This window comes from Puma concolor, chromosome B3, assembly GCF_028749965.1.
Source record: "Puma concolor isolate L17-30 chromosome B3, mPumCon1.1.hap2, whole genome shotgun sequence".
Taxonomy (NCBI): domain Eukaryota; kingdom Metazoa; phylum Chordata; class Mammalia; order Carnivora; family Felidae; genus Puma; species Puma concolor.
Window position 1 is genome coordinate 3217595 of NC_141672.1, and position 19858 is coordinate 3237452.

A 19858-nucleotide genomic window follows, 5' to 3' on the forward strand; every position below is an offset into this window, starting at 1 on the left:
AACTGTAAATACTCCACCTTCAGATTATACTAAAAGCCAGATGATCATCTTTATACTTTTCAGTTATACCTGTTATTGGAATACGAGGCTCTTTTGCCCTTCTGCTTGCTTGCTCGCTTCTAGATCTATTATTATTCATTTCCAACTGAAGCAAATTGTTCTGGGTATTAACACTTTTTGGCAGTCACTATAGTTGTTTTGAATACATGTTCAATTAATCATGCCCCCTCCTGCCACCAAATTCCTACTTGTTGAGTTTTAGCATAGTATCAGACAACAATATTTGCAATCATCCCAAAGAAGAATTAAGATACTCCTCTCTTCTAGCTACTGTTTTGTATGAGGTTAGATTTTCTTCATAAACTTCAACTGAAACAGTATACGGACGCAATTTGAATGCAGAAGAATGTATGAAAAATCCAGCTACCTTATATTAAGCCAGATACTAAAGAGATTTGCAAAAATTAAAACAATGTCACTCTTCTCAATAACTAGCTTTGAACAATAGAGTCTCTTTTCATAAAAATGTTATTTATATTAAATATAATAGGTCTGTCATTACTTTAAGTGAATTAATAAATACTTGAACTTTTTTAGTGTTAACTTCTAGTACAGTAAATATCAATATATATAACCCACGTAAACAAACACTTTTGGGGAGTCCTCACGTTAAGAGGTCTAAATGCAACCTGAGGCACAAGGAGCAGAAGGACTGTTCTCCCCAGCGCAGCTGTGCACAGCCACTAAGCCTACTCGGAGGACCATGTGGAGGCCTGGAAAACTGCTTTGGAGGAAATTCTGAGGGACAAGACCCAGGATACAAAATTATGACCAAAAATATATTGAAAAAACATGCATATAAATATGGAGAATATACAAAAATAAAAATGGTATTCAGAATATGGTCATTGTGGTATTTTTTTCCTCTTCCAACTCTCCGAAGGCCATCTTCACCCACACAAAAAGTTGTGACTAAAATTTATGACCATTAGGGGCGCCTGGGTGGCGCAGTCGGTTAAGCGTCCGACTTCAGCCAGGTCACGATCTCGCGGTCCGTGAGTTCGAGCCCCACGTCGGGCTCTGGGCTGATGGCTCAGAGCCTGGAGCCTGTTTCCGATTCTGTGTCTCCCTCTCTCTGCCCCTCCCCCGCTCATGCTCTGTCTCTCTCTGTCCCAAAAATAAATAAACGTCGAAAAAAAAAATTTTTTTTTAATTTATGACCATTAATCTAAAGTCGCAAGAAGTGGAACACATCCCAGGATGAAGTACTATGGTTTTATCATTCTTACAATCAATGACAAATGATAAACGAGGCTCCAGATCCAATTTTCCCCTTCTGGCTCCTTCAGTGCAGGAGGCAGGACACAGATGTGAGGAGGTTAACGACAGTCAAGGCACAAAGGCACAAGTGCACAGTAACAAGTTGAGAAGACAATAGTGGAAAAGATAGTTCAATAATTTTCTGAAAGAGAACAGAGAAAACTGTAACCAGAAACAACATGATTTGTCCAAAGGGCTCCAGATGGGCTTCAAACTTAGGAGGTTCTGAGAAACCACAAGCAACACTGGAGCTACTAGTAGGGCTAATTACAAGGTCAAAAGTCTGTATACACAATGTCTACTGCTCCCCAACCCAGCCAATAGCCAGTGGTTCCTTCTACTTTTTTTTTTTTTTTTTTTAACCACTAGTTCTTTAGAGGCTGCAAATTTATTCTGTGGAGAAGATAATGAGGTTCTGGACTCAAGGTGAATGGGCCCAGCAGAGGACAGGAATGAGGCATGGACATGAAACGGAAAATGAAGGGTCAGACTGCCACAGAGGGGTTGGACCACCAGCTCCTCCCAGGCAGAAGAGAGGATTCTCATTTAAAGAAACAAAATGGCCCCACGAGAAGAGATCTAAAGACTGGGGTCCTCCAATAAAAGCACCAGACAACTTCCAAAAGGAAAGCTCTGTGGTCAAACATATCCTATGCATGCAAACTCAGCTTCTGATCAGCTTCTGAAGGCTCCAACTTAAATACAAACAGATAACCAAAGATTACCAGATTCCAAAGAAAGTCTCTGTATGAAAGACAGTTACCAAGAAAGAATCCCAGAGAAAAGAGATACAGTGCAGGGAGCAAATTCTATTTAAAAAAAAAAGGGGGGGGGGGAGTCTTTACTATCCTCACAGGGTGTTAACAGAAGAAATAGCATTCATGACCCCAGAAATGGATGCTATAGAGACAAATAATCAGTGCACAAGAAAGCTGGGAGGAGGAAGAGGGCATACATAGGGACACACATACACACAAATTTAACAGAAAGCTGGGAAAATGAAATTAAAGACATCCCCCACAAAATAAAATAGAAACACAGAGAATTTCTTTTTCCCCAGAAAAAAATCAAGGTTCTTTTCCAAGAGATCTTACTAATCTCTGATTAATAAGAATTACAGAATAAAGACTTTTATTTTTTTTTATTTTTTAATTTTTTTTTTAACGTTTATTTATTTTTGGGACAGAGAGAGACAGAGCATGAATGGGGGAGGGGCAGAGAGAGAGGGAGACACAGAATTGGAAACAGGCTCCAGGCTCTGAGCCATCAGCCCAGAGCCCGACGCGGGGCTCGAACTCACGGACCGCGAGATCGTGACCTGAGCCAAAGTCGGACGCTCAACCGACTGCGCCACCCAGGCGCCCCTGGAATAAAGACTTTTAAATAATAAATAAAATGAGACAATTCTCCAGAACTGAAAGACAAGAATCTCCAAATTGAAAGGGTCCAATAAGCAGCCAAGAACAATGAATGAAGACCAACTCCTTGGTACCTCACTGTGAAATTTCTGAACAGCAAGGATAAATGTGAAGAGTCTAAAAAGCTTCTAGAGAGGGGAAGAAAAAGTCACATACTTAAGCCACTTACATTGTTATACTCTAACCTCTGCAACTACCAAGATATGAAATCTCTTTATGACCTTAACTTTGAGTTTCCCACTTTCTAATCACCTCCTCTATGGTTCCCACCCACTCAATCTAGAACTCCAACCAATAACTGAGACCCCTGGGTGGCTCTGTGGGTTAAGTGTCCGACTCCTGGTTTCAGCTCAGGTCATGATCTCACGGCTTCATGGGTTCACACCCCACATCTGACTTTGAACTAGTAGTGCAGAGCCTGCTTGGGATTAGCTCTCTCTCTGCCCCTCCCCCATTTGCACTGTCTCTGTCTCTCTCAAAATAAATAAATAAACTTAAAAAAAATTAGAACTCCAGTAACTATTTGAACTCACCAGGATCCATAATCCACTGGTCCCACCATCTTCTTATGGATTGTCTTCCCACTCAAGTTATTTCCTATTCAAATCTGTAGTCCTTCATTGTAATCATTCCCTTAGATATTCCAAATCAATGCCCTTGCTCTGTTCCCATTTCACTACACTTAGTGTGACAAAAACCCCAACCATCTACAAATGCCAGGCTTGTGTCTGGGGTACCTGGATGTTGCTGGAGAGTAACTTCCAGCCATGGTGCCTATTCCCACTTTGAATCCATGATTGCTAACTTCAGGGAAGCCTTAAGGCTGCCTGGCAATTCTTCTAGTCCGTTCACTCTCCTGCTTGCCTGGTAATTACTATAACCTCTCACATGTCTAACACCTCCTGTCTCCTTGATAATCACACTCTTAGCTGATGATTTTGCTTTCCATTTTACTGAAAAAATAGCTGTGATGAGAAGAAAACTTCCACAGGCTCCCATACCACCATACAGAGCCCCTCACCTGTACCTATATGAGTATCCTCTATCTTTCTCCTGTTTCTATGGAACAACTGTCCACATCAAGGCCAACGCCTCCACCATCTCCTCTCATTCACTCAAATATCTCTCTGATAGCACCATCTTCCCTTTCTGTCAGATTATCCCCATTAACTGATAAACATGTTGGTATTTTGCCCATCCTTTAAAAAACAGTTTGGCCTGACAGCTCCATGTAGCTACCCTTCTGTATCTTCATTACATGGTGGCAACATAAATCTATACAACTGTTACAATTCAGAAGACTGTACGTCAAAGGAAAAAGATGTATAATTTAAAAAACAGCAAAAACTTGCTTAATTTTGATGTCCAAAAGAGAGTTCAAAAGGTGCCCAGATACAAGATGTTATACAAATGTTACAGCATTTCCTTAACAACTAAGGAAAAAATTCCATTCACAACAGCAAAAAAAATTTTAAATACCCTGGAATGAACTTAAGAATTATGTAAAACTATTCACCTACTCAATAAAATTTATTTCTAACCCCCTTGAAAAAGAATTATGCAAAAACTTAGATGAAAAAAATTACAAACTCTGAAAACAAAATTGAGACACATTTCATATTCCTGTATAGAAAGGTTTGGTATCATAAAATAGCAAATTTCCCCCAGATCAGCTTACAAATTCAGTTAATTCCTATCAAAATTGATCTTACCGAATTTCCACTAAGACTATTTTTGGAACATGGCATCTTGATTCTAAAGTTCATTTAACACAGCAAATGGCAAGAAGAGATATGAAGTTTTTAAAAAATAATAATCCGTGGGAATGCAAGATGGTGCAGCCACTCTGGAAAACAGTATGGAGGTTCCTCAAAAAACTAAAAATAGAACTACCCTACAACCCAACAATTGCACTACTAGGCATTTATCCACGGGATACAGGTGTGCTGTTTCGAAGGCACACAGGCACCCCCATGTTTACAGCAGCACTATCAATAATAGCCAAAGTATGGAAAGGGCCTAAATGTCCACCAATGGATGAATGGATAAAGAAGATGTGGTATATATATACAATGGAGTATTACTTGACAATCAAAAAGAATGAAATCTTGCCATTTGCAACTAGGTGGATGGAACCGGAGGGTATTATGCTAAGTGAAATTAGCCAGTCAGAGAAAGACAAAAATCATATGACTTCACTCATATGAGGACTTCAAGAGACAAAACAGATGAACATAAGGGAAGGGAAACAAAAATAAAAAAACAGGGAGGGGAACAAAACAGAAGAGACTCATAAATATGGAGAACAAACTGAGGGTTATGGGAGGGGTTGTGATGGGGGGATGGGCTAAATGGGTCAGGGGCACTAAGGAATCTAATCTTGAAATCACTGTTGTACTATATGCTACCTAATTTGGATGTAAATTTAAAAAAAATAAAAAATTAAAAAAAAAAAAAAAAAGAATAATCCTCAGAGCACTTAACCTACTCTAAAACATCAAAACGTACAATTCAAAGCTGCCATAATAAAATTACCGTAGTATGGGTACAAGACTAAATAAATAGATCAGACATTAACCAAAAGACATATACAGGAATTTGGTAAGTGATAAAGCAGGTATCTTCAACTGGGGGAAAGAACAGATGATCCCAGGACAAGTGATAAACCACATGGGGGAAGAAAAACTAAAGCCCTACACTTCATACCAATCCCCCAAAATATATACCAAATGAATTAAACATTCAAATGGGATCCACAGGACTATTTGAAGAAGATACAGAGCCATTTTTTACATCTTGGGGCAAAGTAACTAAACCTTTCTTACCAAGTCATGAAACTCAGATTAGACATGAAACTCAGATCAGACTGATGTATGAAACACATAACGGGTTTAAATCATTAAGATTTAAATGGGAAAAGAAAAATGGATAAAGGACACAAATAGGAAACTTATTTTAAAAAGAAAATATGAATGACAAAAATACATGAAAATATCAATCTGTTACCAAAAAGAAGCTTGCAAAAAAAATACATTTTTTTTTGTCCATCAGATAAAAATGATCTATGTAGTATTAGTAAGGGTGCAGAAAAATGGATACTTTCATTCACTTTGATAGGATAATAAAATGCTGTAAAATTTTCTCAAAAGCAATTCACCAGTACCTATTACAATATCAAATATTCATCCTTTTTGACCTGGATATCCACTTGTAGGAATTTATCCCACAGAAACACTTAAGCAGAGTAGAGAGTTAAGAAACTTTCACTGCAGATGCTTACAGTAGCAAAAAATCAGAAACCACTCAAGGCCCACTGACAGGGATAAACCACAGCAACAGCACACACGTGTAAGATAGAATGTGTCAGATCTATGAGCACTGAGATCCAGACACAATCAGATATGTTGCTAAGAAAGTTACCATTATTAAAAAAAAAAAAAAAAGTTACCATTATATCCATGAGTCTCTTTTTGTTAAAATAAACAAAAAATTAGTATCTATATAAAATACTGTGAGAATCTACACCAAACAAGTGATCCTCTTTGAGAAGAGAAATTTCAAGGAACTTGTACTTCCTACATAATGAATTTCCAGACTATAGAAATATAAATATTACATTTTCTAGGATTCTGGGTGATACCTACAGTAAGGGGGTGGGGATTGAGTAAAACAGTTTATTTATTTTAATTTTTTTTTAACGTTTATTTATTTCCGAGACACAGAGAGATAGAGCATGAGAGGGGGAGGGGCAGAGAGAGAGGGAGACACAGAATCCAAAGCGGGCTCCGGGCTCTGAGCTGTCAGCACAGAGCCCGACGTGGGGGCTTGAACTCACAAACCGTGAGATCATGACCTGAGCCGAAGTCGGTCGCTCAACCTACTGAGCCACCCAGGCGCCCCTAAAATAGTTTAATTCAAAGTTAAAAAAAAAAAAAAAAAGAAGAAAAAGGAAAACTTTAAATTAAGTCACTCTGCTAGTCAGATTCAAGCTTTTTTGGCAAGAGAACCTACCAGATGTAAATACAGTAGGCCAAACTACAGCTAAGGAAAAAGTGAGAGGGTCTGTCTGGCCCATTCCTCTTCCAACCCACCATCTGCCCGTGTGAGGAAACTGGCCAAGCAACCACCTAGAATTGTGGGGACTAAACTCAAGAAGTCTTGAGTTTCAGAAAGCTCTGCTCAGGGACAGCAAGGCAAGACCCTCCTCCGCTCATGCTGTTCATGGACTCGAAAAGCAGCCCAGGGATCTTCATAACAAGGAGTACTGACCATGGATTTGTCACCAAGTTGAGATGGAACGTGAACAGGCAAACTTTTGGTTCAAGTCTGTACTTAATATTCCAGTTAGTGTGGACCTGGGCTTCCAGCCTTCTTCAGCTCCCAGCACTCATGGAAAACAGGAATATCTGGAGGGCACCCTGCAGCAGAGGCTGCTTCCAGATGAATGACTGGCCCCTGACCCTGCTCCAGCAGCCCCGGGCATGGTGGGCTGCGGGCATCAATGCCATGACACGTCGGTAATGCTGTCATGGCATATCTATCAGGAGGCTCTGGTACAGGGAAAGCATTTCTTTAAAAAGCTTCCTTCAAAAGTATCATTACAGGGGCACCTGGGTGGCTCAGTCGGTTAAGCGTCCAACTTCAGCTCAGGTCATTATCTCATGGTTCACGAGTTCCAGCCCCACATCGGGCTCTCTGCTGACAGCTCAGAGCCTGAAGCCCACTTCTTCGGATTCTGTGTCTCCCTCTCTCTCTGCCCCTCCCCCGCTCACATTCTGTCTCTCTCTCTCTCTCTCAAAAATAAACAAACATTAAAAAAAATAAAATAAAATAATGAAGTATCATTAATATCATTCAACATATATTTACTAAGCACCTACTATGTGCCAAACGCTGTTAAGTACGGCTATCTGCCCTGCAGACCAGAGAGGGAAGATGGGTAAATAAGCAGTTCCCATAAATGTAAACTGTGCTATCTGAGGGGAAATACCAAGAATTTTAACCTGAGTCCCATACCTGGGAAAAGGGAGTCCATCAACGACTCCTTCCCAGAAGAAGTGGTTGCTACACAAAAGTGTGAAGTGCATTTCAGGCAGAGGAAATAGCAGGCATAGAGACCTAAATGCAAGAAGTCAAAGTAGCAAAACAGGTTCTGTATTGCACATGTGGAACATGTGGAGGGAGTCAATTCAGGAGTTTTAACAGGTGTATTTTTGATAAATACAGAATGCAGTTGAGCAGAAAGCCGATCATCACAAAAGTTAGGAAAGCATATGCCTTCCTGTACAACAGCCAATCAAACCTAGGCTATGAGAAAAGTTTCTTTGGTGAAATGAAGAAACTTCTTGGTCATAAAATCTATAAAAACAGACAACACTCATGATTTCCAAGTACTGTGAGCTTATACATTAAGTTCCAAACAATTTTTATTCTGGTGGCAGAAAGAATATTAATCTGGTGGCAGTTCTTAGAACAAAACACTACCCACTTTGGCAAAAGCCAATTCGAACACTAAATGTAATACTACATTTAAAGACATGAGAAAGCAAAGGAACTCCCAGAAAATTAGTATGTAAGTTTCTTGTTCTTAAAAACAATATTTAATTAGCTCAGAAATTCGCTCAAGTAATATATACATTCTCTTCCTCTCTCACATGGAACTGAACAAAGCAAGTATCATAACAGAAATTAAACTTAATATTTACCTCTCTTCCTGTAAGGATGTGTCTTGCCAATTTCACTTTTGCAAAATTCCCCTTGCCGATTGTTTTCAACAGTCTGTAGTTTCCGATGTGAGGTTGTTCATCTGCACAGGAAGCTATAGAGTTTCTACACCGAGCTCCAGAGCGCCCAGTGCGAGAGGTAACTTCTTGCCGCCCATCTCCATGTGACGTGTGCTACAATATAACATACATAAAAATAAGGAAATGAGAGAACACATGGTACCTGCCAAGTTTTAAGAGCCCCTAGTTGAAGAAACAAAACACCACTGCTTTAATTTTAATCCTAACGTATCTAGCACTTTAAAGGAATTTGCCCACGATATAAATTTATGAGGAAAACAAGCAAATGCCAAGAAGAAAAATATCATCAAGGGTTGAAGTGGGTGTTCAGAAGGAAATGAGGTATTTTTTGTATGTGGTTGTAACATAAAATAGGAGTAACAAGGCTGCCTTATAATCATAAAGAATGTAACTTTTCCATAGCTATTAAATGCACCAGCACATATGATCCTTCACCAGATGAGGATACTTTTGTGATTTATTCACTGCCACATCACTACTTAGTGAGAAATCCAAAGAGAATATAATTTAGGAACTAGAACACAGCAGTATATAAAACAAAGTCCTGTCCCGCGAGGGACATGTATCAAGTGGTTTTACTATTTACACAACAAAAATACAGTCACTAAAATTGTACTAGCCACAATTTGGTTTAAAAAAAGCTTGTGTAATGTAAATGTATTTTCTAATTTACATGTTTTGTAAATTCAGCTTTTCATACATTAAGTTTTCTAGCGTGAGACAGTTAAATGGAGAAAACATTAACTTACATCCAAGTCAAGTGTCTTCTATTACACATAAAATAGGAATATTAAAAGAATCTTAAGATTCATAGGCATCCAAAGTTTGTACCTTTGCTTATGTTACTCTTACTCCTCAATCTACTTATAATTAAAGAGTAATTTCTTAGCATCAACCAGATGTAACCTTCAGGAGGACAAGGATTTTTGTCTGTTTTGTTCATTATCAGATATTCCTAGAACTTGGGAGCAGTGACTGACACAGAGTAGCTGTGCCATACATTGTTGCTGAATGAATGCTAAATGAATTCAAGGCCTTGTGTGATCTAATCCATTCCTCCTTTCTGGCTATATCATCCACTCTTCTCTAGGATGGTCCTAGTCCCTCAATTTGAATGCCCTTTCTTCTCTTCAAACCTAAGATTCCTACTCATCCCCTTATATTTGGATCATTTGTCACCATCTTTATGAAGCCTCCTGTGACTTTTCTTGCATCTAATCAGTTTCTTTTTCTTCTCCTTTGGGTTCCAGGGGTACTTTGTATCTATCTATATTATGCTACTTTGTTGTGGACAATACTATTAGCCACCATATTAGCTCTTTTGCTTCTGAGTTTGTGGAGGATCCCACTGATTTCACAGAGGAACTCAGACCCTCTTCCCTCATTTGAGTTGGCCCAGCCATGTCCCTAAGTTTAGCCAATGACATACAAATGAAAATGACATGTCATTCCCATGCAAAAGCATTATTTGTCAGTGTTTGACTTCAGCCATCTTTTGCTCTCCTGAATCCTAAGCATTGCCCAAAGACAGAAGCCCTCAGGGCCAAATTATCCTGGACAGGGAGATCAATCTTCTTAGAGCCAACAAGCCCTCAGGCAAACTGTTTAAACAAGGGTTTTTACTGTGTTAAACCACTAAGATTTTGATTGTGTATGTTACTACAGCATAACGCAACCTAAACTAATACACTTATGCAAATAAACAATCATAATACAAAGCCAAAAGAAACCTGCATTTCCCTGTTAGATTATAAACTCATACAACAGATTTAAATATCTGTTAAATTTGTAATATCTGTTAAATTATAATTTGTTAAATTACAATAGGGTTAAACTTAGTATATTTAGTAAAGTATACTAAACTTCAGTATATTTAAATTGTAGTATCTGTAAATTTGAAATATCTGTTAAACTGTAATTTGTTAAACTACAATAGGGTTAAACTAAGTATATTTAGTTTGGTGTTTCCTTACATAAAGTCCTTAAATTAAAAAATCTGGGGGGGGGGGGAAGCCCGGCTATCTCGGTGGGAAGAGCACACTACTCTTGATCTCAAGGTTGTGAGTTTGAGCCCCAAATTGTGTAGAGATTACTTAAAAATAAAATCTTTAAAAAATAAATCTGGGGTGCCTGGGTGGCTCAGTCGGTTAAGCCTCCGACTTCGGCTCAGGTCATGACCTCACAGTTTGTGAGTTTGAGCCCTCCATTGGGCTCTATGCTGACAGCTCAGAGCCTGGAGCCTGCTTCAGATTCTGTCTCCTTCTCTCTCTGCCCCTCCCATGCACGTGCTCTGTCTCTCTCTCAAAAATAAATAAACGTTAAAAAAATTAAAATAAATAAATCAATCTAACTTGGCCATCAAAAAGAATGAAATCCTGAGGCGCCTGGGTGGCTCAGTTGGTTGAGCCTCCAACTTCCGCTCAGGTCATGAACTCACGAGCCCCACATCGGGCTCACGTGATTTCACTCATGTGGGATTTAGGAAACAAAACAGATGAATACATAGGAAGGGGGGGAAAAAGGGAGAAAAGCAAGCCATAAGAGACTTTTAACAATAGAGCAAACAAACTGAGGGTTGATGGAGGAAGGTGGGTAGTGGATGGGCTAAATGGGTGATGGGTATTAAGGAGGGCACTTGTGATGAGCACTAGGTGTTATATGTAAATGATGAATCACTAAATTCTACTCCTGAAACCAGCATTATACTATATGTTAACTAGCTAGAATTTAAATAAAAATTTGGGGGGGACATCTAATGTATTTAACTTAAAAAAAATTCTCTCAAAACAGACACAAATTATTTATCAGGGATATACTGGCATATAGTTTTCTAGTAGTGTCTTTTTCTAGTTAAACCTGATTTCTTAAGTAGGCATCTCAAATTTCAGGTTTGTGCTTTACCAGAAAGATAGAAAAGCAAACCCGGAACCATATTTAACTATGTTAAAAAAATTAAAGATTATTTTTGGGGGGTGTATCACACGTGTGTCTAAGGTATATTCTAATTTGTGTCTTGGTCATATAATAAATTATATGGTTCTTACATATGGACACATTTTCAAGAGCTAGTATGTATAACATAAAATGGAATGTATTCCCCATTTATTTTTCTTACTGCTTCTTATGTTAGTGTTGATACAGCCCTGTAACAGTTACTAGAGCTTCTACTTGGCTTTCATTTTATTCATCCCAGGCTTCTATCAATGGCCCTAAAGAAAAATTGTTTCTAGGGGAGCCTGGGTGGCTCAGTCAGTTAAGCATCCGACTCTTGGTTTCAGCTCAGGTCATGAGCTCAGTTAATGAGTTTAGGCCCTGCGTCAGGCTTTGTGCCGACACCATGGAGCCTGCTTGGGACTCTCTCTCTCTCTCTCTCTCTTTCTGTCCCTCTCCTACTCTCTCTCTCTCTCTCTCTCTCTCTCTCTCGAAATAAACAAACTAAAAAAAAAAAAATTAAGAAAAAAGAAAAAAGTTTCTAATCTTATACCACTCAATGTGCTAAACAATTAACGAAATAATTCTGAATTCTTTACTATTAGCGAATTATTTCATGCATAAGGTTTTTTTTTTTCTCCCTATGGAGCCAGTAAACAACCCAAGGGTAAAAAAGGAAAAATGTTATAGAATTCTTCAGTATTCACATTACATTTTGTGGCAGCACTAAGCATGTTAACAGGTACCCTAAGCTGTTAGATTCAAGTCTTAAAGATTAAAGGAGCCCTGAACCTTCTCTCTCCCATGGAGTTGAGCTGATACCACTTCATCCACCAGAAAATTAGAATATGTACACTGCTACTGAAAATAACCAGAAGCAAACCAAAGACAGGAGATTATTAACAAATTTATAAAGCATCCATTTGCAAACTAAAACCTTTACTGCAGAAAATTTAAATTTCCAGGTAATATGTTAGAGAATGGGGCAAACATTATAGTTATATACTCAATATCCATTTCTCCCTTCTTCATTACCAAGAGAAGCTGGCTGGGTATTTGATGAGGCAACAAGACCAATAATTGTTTTCTCAAACGTGTCTGTAGCTAGGGGCACCTGGGTGGCTCATTCGGTTGAGCATCTCGGTTCTGGCCGGTGCTCATTAATGAAAACATACCGGTGGGGGGCAGGACAGGGGCAGTTCTGGGAAAACTTTTTGTTTCTCACAAAGGGCCACAGATACACTAGTACAGTCCCTTCTTTCTCTTTCCTTCAATGCAACCATAACTGCAGATGTATAAGTTATCTTGCAGCCAAAAGGTCTCAAACACAAAAGAAAATTTTTTGTTTTTATTTTAAGTAGGCTTCACACGCAGCAGAGAGCCCAACGTGAGGCTTGAACTCACCATCCTGAGATCAAGAGTTGGAAGCTTAACCGCCTGAGCCACCCAGGCATCCCAAGAAAATAGTATTTTTAAAAACCACCAGCTCGGGGCGCCTGGGTGGCTCAGTCAGTTGAGCGGCTGACTTCGGCACAGGTCATGATCTCACGTCCATGAGTTCAAGCCCCGCGTCGGGCTCTGTGCTGACAGCTCGGAGCCTGGAGCCTGCTTCAGATTCTGTGTCTCCCTCTCTCTCTGACCCTCCCACATTCATGCTCTGTCTCTCTCTGTTTCAAAAATAAATAAACGTTAAAAAAAATTAAAAAAAAAATAAAATAAAAACCACCAGCTCTGGGGTGCTTAGGTGGCTCCAACTTTGGCTCAGGTCATGATCTAGAGGTTGGGAAGTTTGAGCATTCCATCAGCTTGCTGCTGCCAGAGTATAGCCCGCTTGGGATCCTCTGTCCCCCTACCTGCCCCTCCCTGCTCTCTCAATCTCTCCCAAAAATAAAATCTGGGGCGCCTGGGTGGCTCAGACTCTTGATTTCAGCTCAGGTCATGATCTTACGGTCTTTAGGATTACAAGCCCCGTGCTGGGCTTTACACGGACAGTGCAGAGCCTGCTTGGGATTCTCCCCCCGCCCCCGTCCCTCCCCCCCCCAATAAATAAATATTAAAAAAAAGTATTAAAATATATATATATATATTTTTAAAATAAATAAAAACCACCAACTTCAATATTATACTGCTGAACCAAAGCTAGAAACTATGTATGTTTCTTTTGTGAGAAAAGCAAACCCCTATTTGGTTAAGCCATTATGTTAGAGTTTATTACTTTCAGTCAAAGCACTACCGTTACAGAGCTGTATCACAACTAATGTAAGAAGCAATAAGAAAAATGAATGGAGGAGTGACTGGGTGGCTCAGTCAGTTAAGTCTCTGATTATTTCGACTTGGGTCAGGATCCCAGTTTCTTGGGACTGAGCCATATGTCAGCTCAGCACTGAGCACGGAGCCTGCTTGGGATTCTCTCGGAAAAGGAAAAGGAAAGGGAAAAGGAAAGCGAAAAGGAAAAGCAAAAGCAAAAGGAAAAGGGAATAGGAAAAGGGAACAGGAACAGGAACAGGAACAGGAACAGGAAAAGGAAAAGGAATAGGAATAGGAATAGGAATAGGAATAGGAATAGGAATAGGAATAGGAAACGGAAAAGGAAAAGGAAGAAAAAGGAGGAAAAAAAAGAAAGAAAAAGAAAAATGAATGGAGAATGCATTCCATTTTGTTATGTTCTTTAAAAATGTATCCATATTTAAGAGCCATAGAATATAAATCATATAACCAGAAGATACAAATGAGAATATACCTTAGACACACATCAAAAAGGTTTTTTTAAATTATTTTTTTTTTAACATTTATTCATTTTTAAGAGACAGAGACAGAACATGAGTGGGGGAGAGGCGGGGAGAGGGAAGAGGGGAGAGGGGAGAGGGGAGAGGGAGGAGAAAGAATCTGAAGCAGGCTCCAGGCTCTGAGCTGTCAGCACAGAACCTGACACGGGGCTCGAACTCACAGACCGTGAGATCATGACCTGAGTGGAAGTCAGATGCTTATCCAACTGAGCCACCCAGGCACCCCCACCAAAAAGTTTTTTAATTTTAATTTTTTTAGCATGATAAATATGGCTCTGGGCTTACCATTGTATCTATCTGGTAAAGCACTAATCTTAAATTTGAGAAGCCTACTTAAGAAATCAGGTGTAAGGGGCGCCTGGGTGGCGCAGTCGGTTAAGCGTCCGACTTCAGCCAGGTCACGATCTCGCGGTCCGTGAGTTCGAGCCCCGCGTCGGGCTCTGGGCTGATGGCTCAGAGCCTGGAGCCTGTTTCTGATTCTGTGTCTCCCTCTCTCTCTGCCCCTCCCCCGTTCATGCTCTGTCTCTCTCTGTCCCAAAAAAATAAATAAATGTTAAAAAAAAAAAAATTTTAAAAAGAAATCAGGTGTAAGCAGAAAAGAACACCATTAGAAAAGAAAACTATACGCCAATATCCCTGATGAACATGGATGCAAAAATTCTCAATTCTCAATACTAGCAAACTGAATTCAGCAGCACGTTAAAAGGATCATTTACCAGGGCACCTGGGTGGCTCAATCGGTTAAGTGTCCAACTCCTAATTCTGGCTCAGGTCATGATATCACTGTAGTGGGATCAAGCACTGAGCATGGAGCCTGCTTAAGATTCTCTCCCCCCCAACCTCTTTGCCCCTCACCTGCTCATGTTTTCTGTCTCTCTTTCAAAAAAAACAAATTTAATTTAAAAAATACACACACACACACACACACACACACACACACACACACACACACACACACGTAGGATCATTTACCATGATCAAGTGGGATCTATCTCTGGGATGTAAGGATAGTTCACCACATCAATCAATGTAACATATCACATTAACGGAATAAAAGAAAATAATCATGTAATCATCTTGATACACACAGAAAAAGCATCCAACTTCTGACAAAAGTCAACATCCATTCATGATGAAAACTGTTAACAAACTGGGCACTGAAAGAACATATCTTGACATAAAAAGTCCACATATGAGCAGCTCGCAGCTAACATCATACTCAATGGTGAAAGGATAAAAGCTTTTCCATTACGTTCAGGAAAAAGACATGGTTGCCCATTCTTACCACTTCTATTGAACATAACACTGGAAGTCCTAGTGGGAACAATCAAGCAAGAAAAAAAAAAATAAAGGTATCAAAACTGGAAAAGAAGTAAAATTGTCCCTGTTTACAAAAGACATGATTTTACAGAGGTGCCTGGCTAGCTCAGTCAGTAGAATGTGTGACTCTTTTATTAATTTTTCTTTTTTTTGAGAGCAACAGAGAGAGAGTACACACACACACATGATTGAAGTGTGAGGCACAGAGGGAGAGAGATAATCCCAAGCAGGTTCCACACTCAGCACAGAGCTAGACGCCGGGATCAACCCCATATCCCTGGGATCATGACGTGAGCCAAAATCAAGAGTCAGAAGCTCAACCACTGAGACACTCAGGTGCCCCAGAGCATGTGATTCTTGGTATCGGGAGTAAGTTTAAGTTCAAACCCCACGCTGGGAGGAGATATTACTTAAAAAATAAAATCATTTAAAAAAAACAAACATGATTTTATATATGGAAAACGCTAAAGACTCAACTGAAAAACTGTTAGATCTAACCAATGAATTCAATGAAGTTGCAAGATAAAAAAAATTAAATTAAAAGATCAGTAGTGCTGGGCACCTGGGTGGCTCAGTTGGTTAAGCATCCAACTCTTGGTTTTGGCTCATGTCATGATCTCATGTTTTCATGAGTTTGATACCTACATAAGGCTCTGTGCTGACAGTGCAGAGCCTGCTTGGGATTCTCTCTCTCCCTCTCTCTCTCTGTCCCTCCCCCATTCATGCTGGCTCTGTCTCTCTCAAAATAAATAAATAAGCTTTAAAAACACATTTTAAAAAATCAGTAGTGTTTCTATACACTAATGAGATTTCTGAAAAAGAAATTGATACTATTTACAACAGCATTGAAAAGAATGAAATACTTAGGAATAAATTAAGGTGAAAGATCTCTATGCTGAAAATTATAAAGACACTGATGAAAGAAATTGAAGACAATACAAATAAATGGAAAGGTATCCTGTGTTCACGGGCTGGAATTAATATTGTTAAAATGTCAAAACTACTAATAGCCATCTACAGATTCAATGCAATCTCTATCAAGATTCCAATAGCCTTTTTTACAGAAGTAGGAAAAATGCTCCTAAAAAATTTATATGGAACCACAAAGACCTCAAACAAAGAAATATTGAGAAAGAGCAAATCAGGAGGTATCACACCTCCTGATTTCAAGCTATATTATAAAGCTATACTATGATAATGAACAGTATGATAATGGCATAAAAACAAATAGACCAGAATATAAATGAGAGCCCAGAAATAAGCCCAAACATATAAGGTCAACTAATATTTGACAAGGGAGCCAAGAATACTGAATGGAGAAAAGACCATCTCTTCAATAAAAGATACTAGTATAACTGGGTACTCATATGTAAAAGAATGAAACTGGATCCATATGTTATACCACTCACAAAAACTAATTTGAAATGGATTAAAAACTTAAATGTAAAGGGGCACTTGGGTGTCTCAGTCAGTTAAGTGTCTTTGTTGGTTTCGGCTCGGGTCATGATCTCACAGTTTTGGGATTGAGCCCTGTATTGGGCTCAGTGCTGGGCGTGGAGCCTGCTTGAGATTCTCTCTCCCTCTCCTCTCCCTCTGCCCCTCCCGTTTGCACACACACAGGCATACACGTGGGCTCTCTCGCTCTCTCTCTCTCTCTCTCTCTAAAATAAAAATTAAAGTCATTAAAAGGCACTTAAATGTAAGACCTGAAACCATGAAACTCCTAGAAGAAAACATAGGAACAGAGCTCCTTGATATGGGTCTCAGTAATGATTTTTTGGATGACACCTAAGGCACAAGCAACAAAATAAAATATGAACAAGTGAGACTACATCAAACTAAAAAGCTTCTGCACAGCAAAACAAAACATAAATAAAGTGAAAAATAACCTATGGGATGGTAAAATATTTGCAAACTATATATTTGATAAGGAGTTCATATCCAAAACATATGAAGAACTCATATAACTCAATAGCAAAAAACAAATAACCTAATTAAAAATGGGCAAAAGACTTGAATAGAGATTTCTCCAAAGAAGATATACAAAAAGCCAACAGGTACGTGAAAAGATGCTAAACATGACTACTCATTAGGGAAATGCAAATAAGAACCACAATGAGATATCAGTTCACTCCTCTCATAGTGGCCGTAGCCATAATCAAAAAGACAAATAATAGTATGGATGTAGAGAAAAGGAAACCCTTGTGTACTGTTGGTGGGACTGTAAATTGGTATAGCCACTGTGGAAAACAGTATGGACAACCCTCAAAAAATTAAAACCAGAACTACCATATGATGCTGCAATTCCACTTCTGAGTATATATCTAAAGATAACAAAAACACTATCTGCACTCCATGTTCACAGCAGCATTTATGTACAGTAGCCAAGACATGGAAACAACCTAAGTGTCCATCAAAGGACGAATGGATAAAGAATTGTGGTATGTATACACAATAAAGTATCATTCAGCCATAAAAAAAAAACACACAAGGAAATCCTACCATTTGTAACAACATGGACAGATCTTGAAGGCATTATACTAAGTGAAATAAATCAGAGAAAGACAAATCCTGTACGATCTCACTTACATGTGGAATCCAAAAGCAAAACAAAAACAAGAAAACAGACCCAAACTCATAGAAAAAGAGATCAGAATTATGGTTACCAGAAGAAATGAGTAGGGAAGGGGGATCTGGGGGAAGATGGTCAAAAGGGACAACCTTGCAGTTATAAGGTAAATAAGTACTAGGGATGTAACGTAAATCATGGTTACTACTGCTAACACTGCTATATAATATATAGGAAAGTCGTAAAAAAAAAAAAAAAGTGTAAATCCTAAGAATTTTTACCACAATGAGAAATTTTTTTCCTTTATTAATTTCTTCTTTCTTTTCTTCTTATTGTTACCTATACGAGAAGATGGATGTTAGCTGAACATATTGTGGTACTCATTTCTCAATGGACATAAACCAATACCTTAAACTTATACAGTGATGTATGTCAATTACTTCTCAATACAGCTGGGGTGGGGCAGGGGGGGACGGGATCAGGTTTAAAAGTTAAAAAAAAAAAAACAACTTTACATCATGTTTCAACTCTTCCTAAATAAACCTTGGTCCCTTTTGTAAAACACAAGATGTGCCCACGCATCCTTTCTAATCCTTAAAATAACAAACCACCTCCTTAACACAAGGGCAGGTTTTTCAAATGTAAAAAAATCTACAAAGCTAAATTGTGACAATAAAGGGCTGTCCCGCACGTATTTTGTACTTTTAGAGATATTCATAAAATCAAATTTCACTTTTGAAAGCAGCAGGGCGATTATTCCATTCACTGCAAAAAAAATATTTCATAAGATTGAACAATTTGTGATTTAAAAAACTCTTAGCAAACAAAAAACAGAACAGAACTTCTTTACTTTGATAAAAATCATGGACCAAAACCTTCAGCAAATATTACACTAATGGAGAAACTTTAGAATCATTTCTTGAAAATCAGAAACAAGACAAAGTTGTCTATTATCACTACCATTATTTAACATAATACTAAAGGTTATGGCCAATACTTGAAGGAAAGAAAAAAGTAAGATATGAGAATCAGAAGGAAAGAGATAAAACTGTAACTGTTTGTAGATGATACGATCTAACTACAAACCAACAGAATCAGAAATACCACTGGAACTCATGAGAGTTTGGCAAGATACAAGATCAACCTATCACATTTCTCTACACTGGCAGTAACCTGCCACAAAATTTAACAAAAAAATAACCATATCAATAAAAACTATAAAGCAGGTAGAAACTAACTTAATCAAAAAGAATATATAGAAGCTCTTTGGAGAAAGCTTTAAATTTTTAATGAAAGACCTAAAAGATACTCAAATAAATGGAAATTCCATGTTCATGGATAGATACTATAAATTCTACCCAAATTAACCTACAAGTTCAAGGCAATTTCAATTAAAATTTCCAGTCAGTAGTTCTTGAGCATTTTTTTTAATGTTTATTTATTTTGAGAGGGTAAGCAGAGGAGGGGCGCAGAGAGAGAGGGAGACAGAGAATCCAAAGCAGGCTCTGCTGTCAGCACAAAGCTGGACTCGGGGCTCGAAACCACAAACCATGAGATCATGACCTAAGCCAAAGTCGGACAGTCGCTCAACCGACTGAGCCACCCAGGTGCCCCAAGTGAAAAAATTTTTTTAATTTTCTAGTAATTTTAATCTTACTCTGACGTTTACATGGATGAATAACTGCCAGGTCAGCCTCAAAAAAAGAGTTA

General features: G+C 38.6%; 1 protein-coding gene across 11 annotated transcripts in view; it reads right to left on the reverse strand.

Moving 5' to 3' along the window:
• The window catches only part of MARK3 (microtubule affinity regulating kinase 3), a 115991-nt gene that overhangs the window by 83069 nt on the left and 13064 nt on the right, over positions 1-19858 (reverse strand). For all 11 annotated transcript variants that reach the window (XM_086708724.1, XM_086708727.1, XM_086708721.1 and 8 more), the window contains exon 2: positions 8444-8635. In XM_086708724.1, the coding sequence (XP_086564850.1) occupies positions 8444-8635 (192 nt within the window). The remainder of the gene's footprint in view (positions 1-8443; positions 8636-19858) is intronic.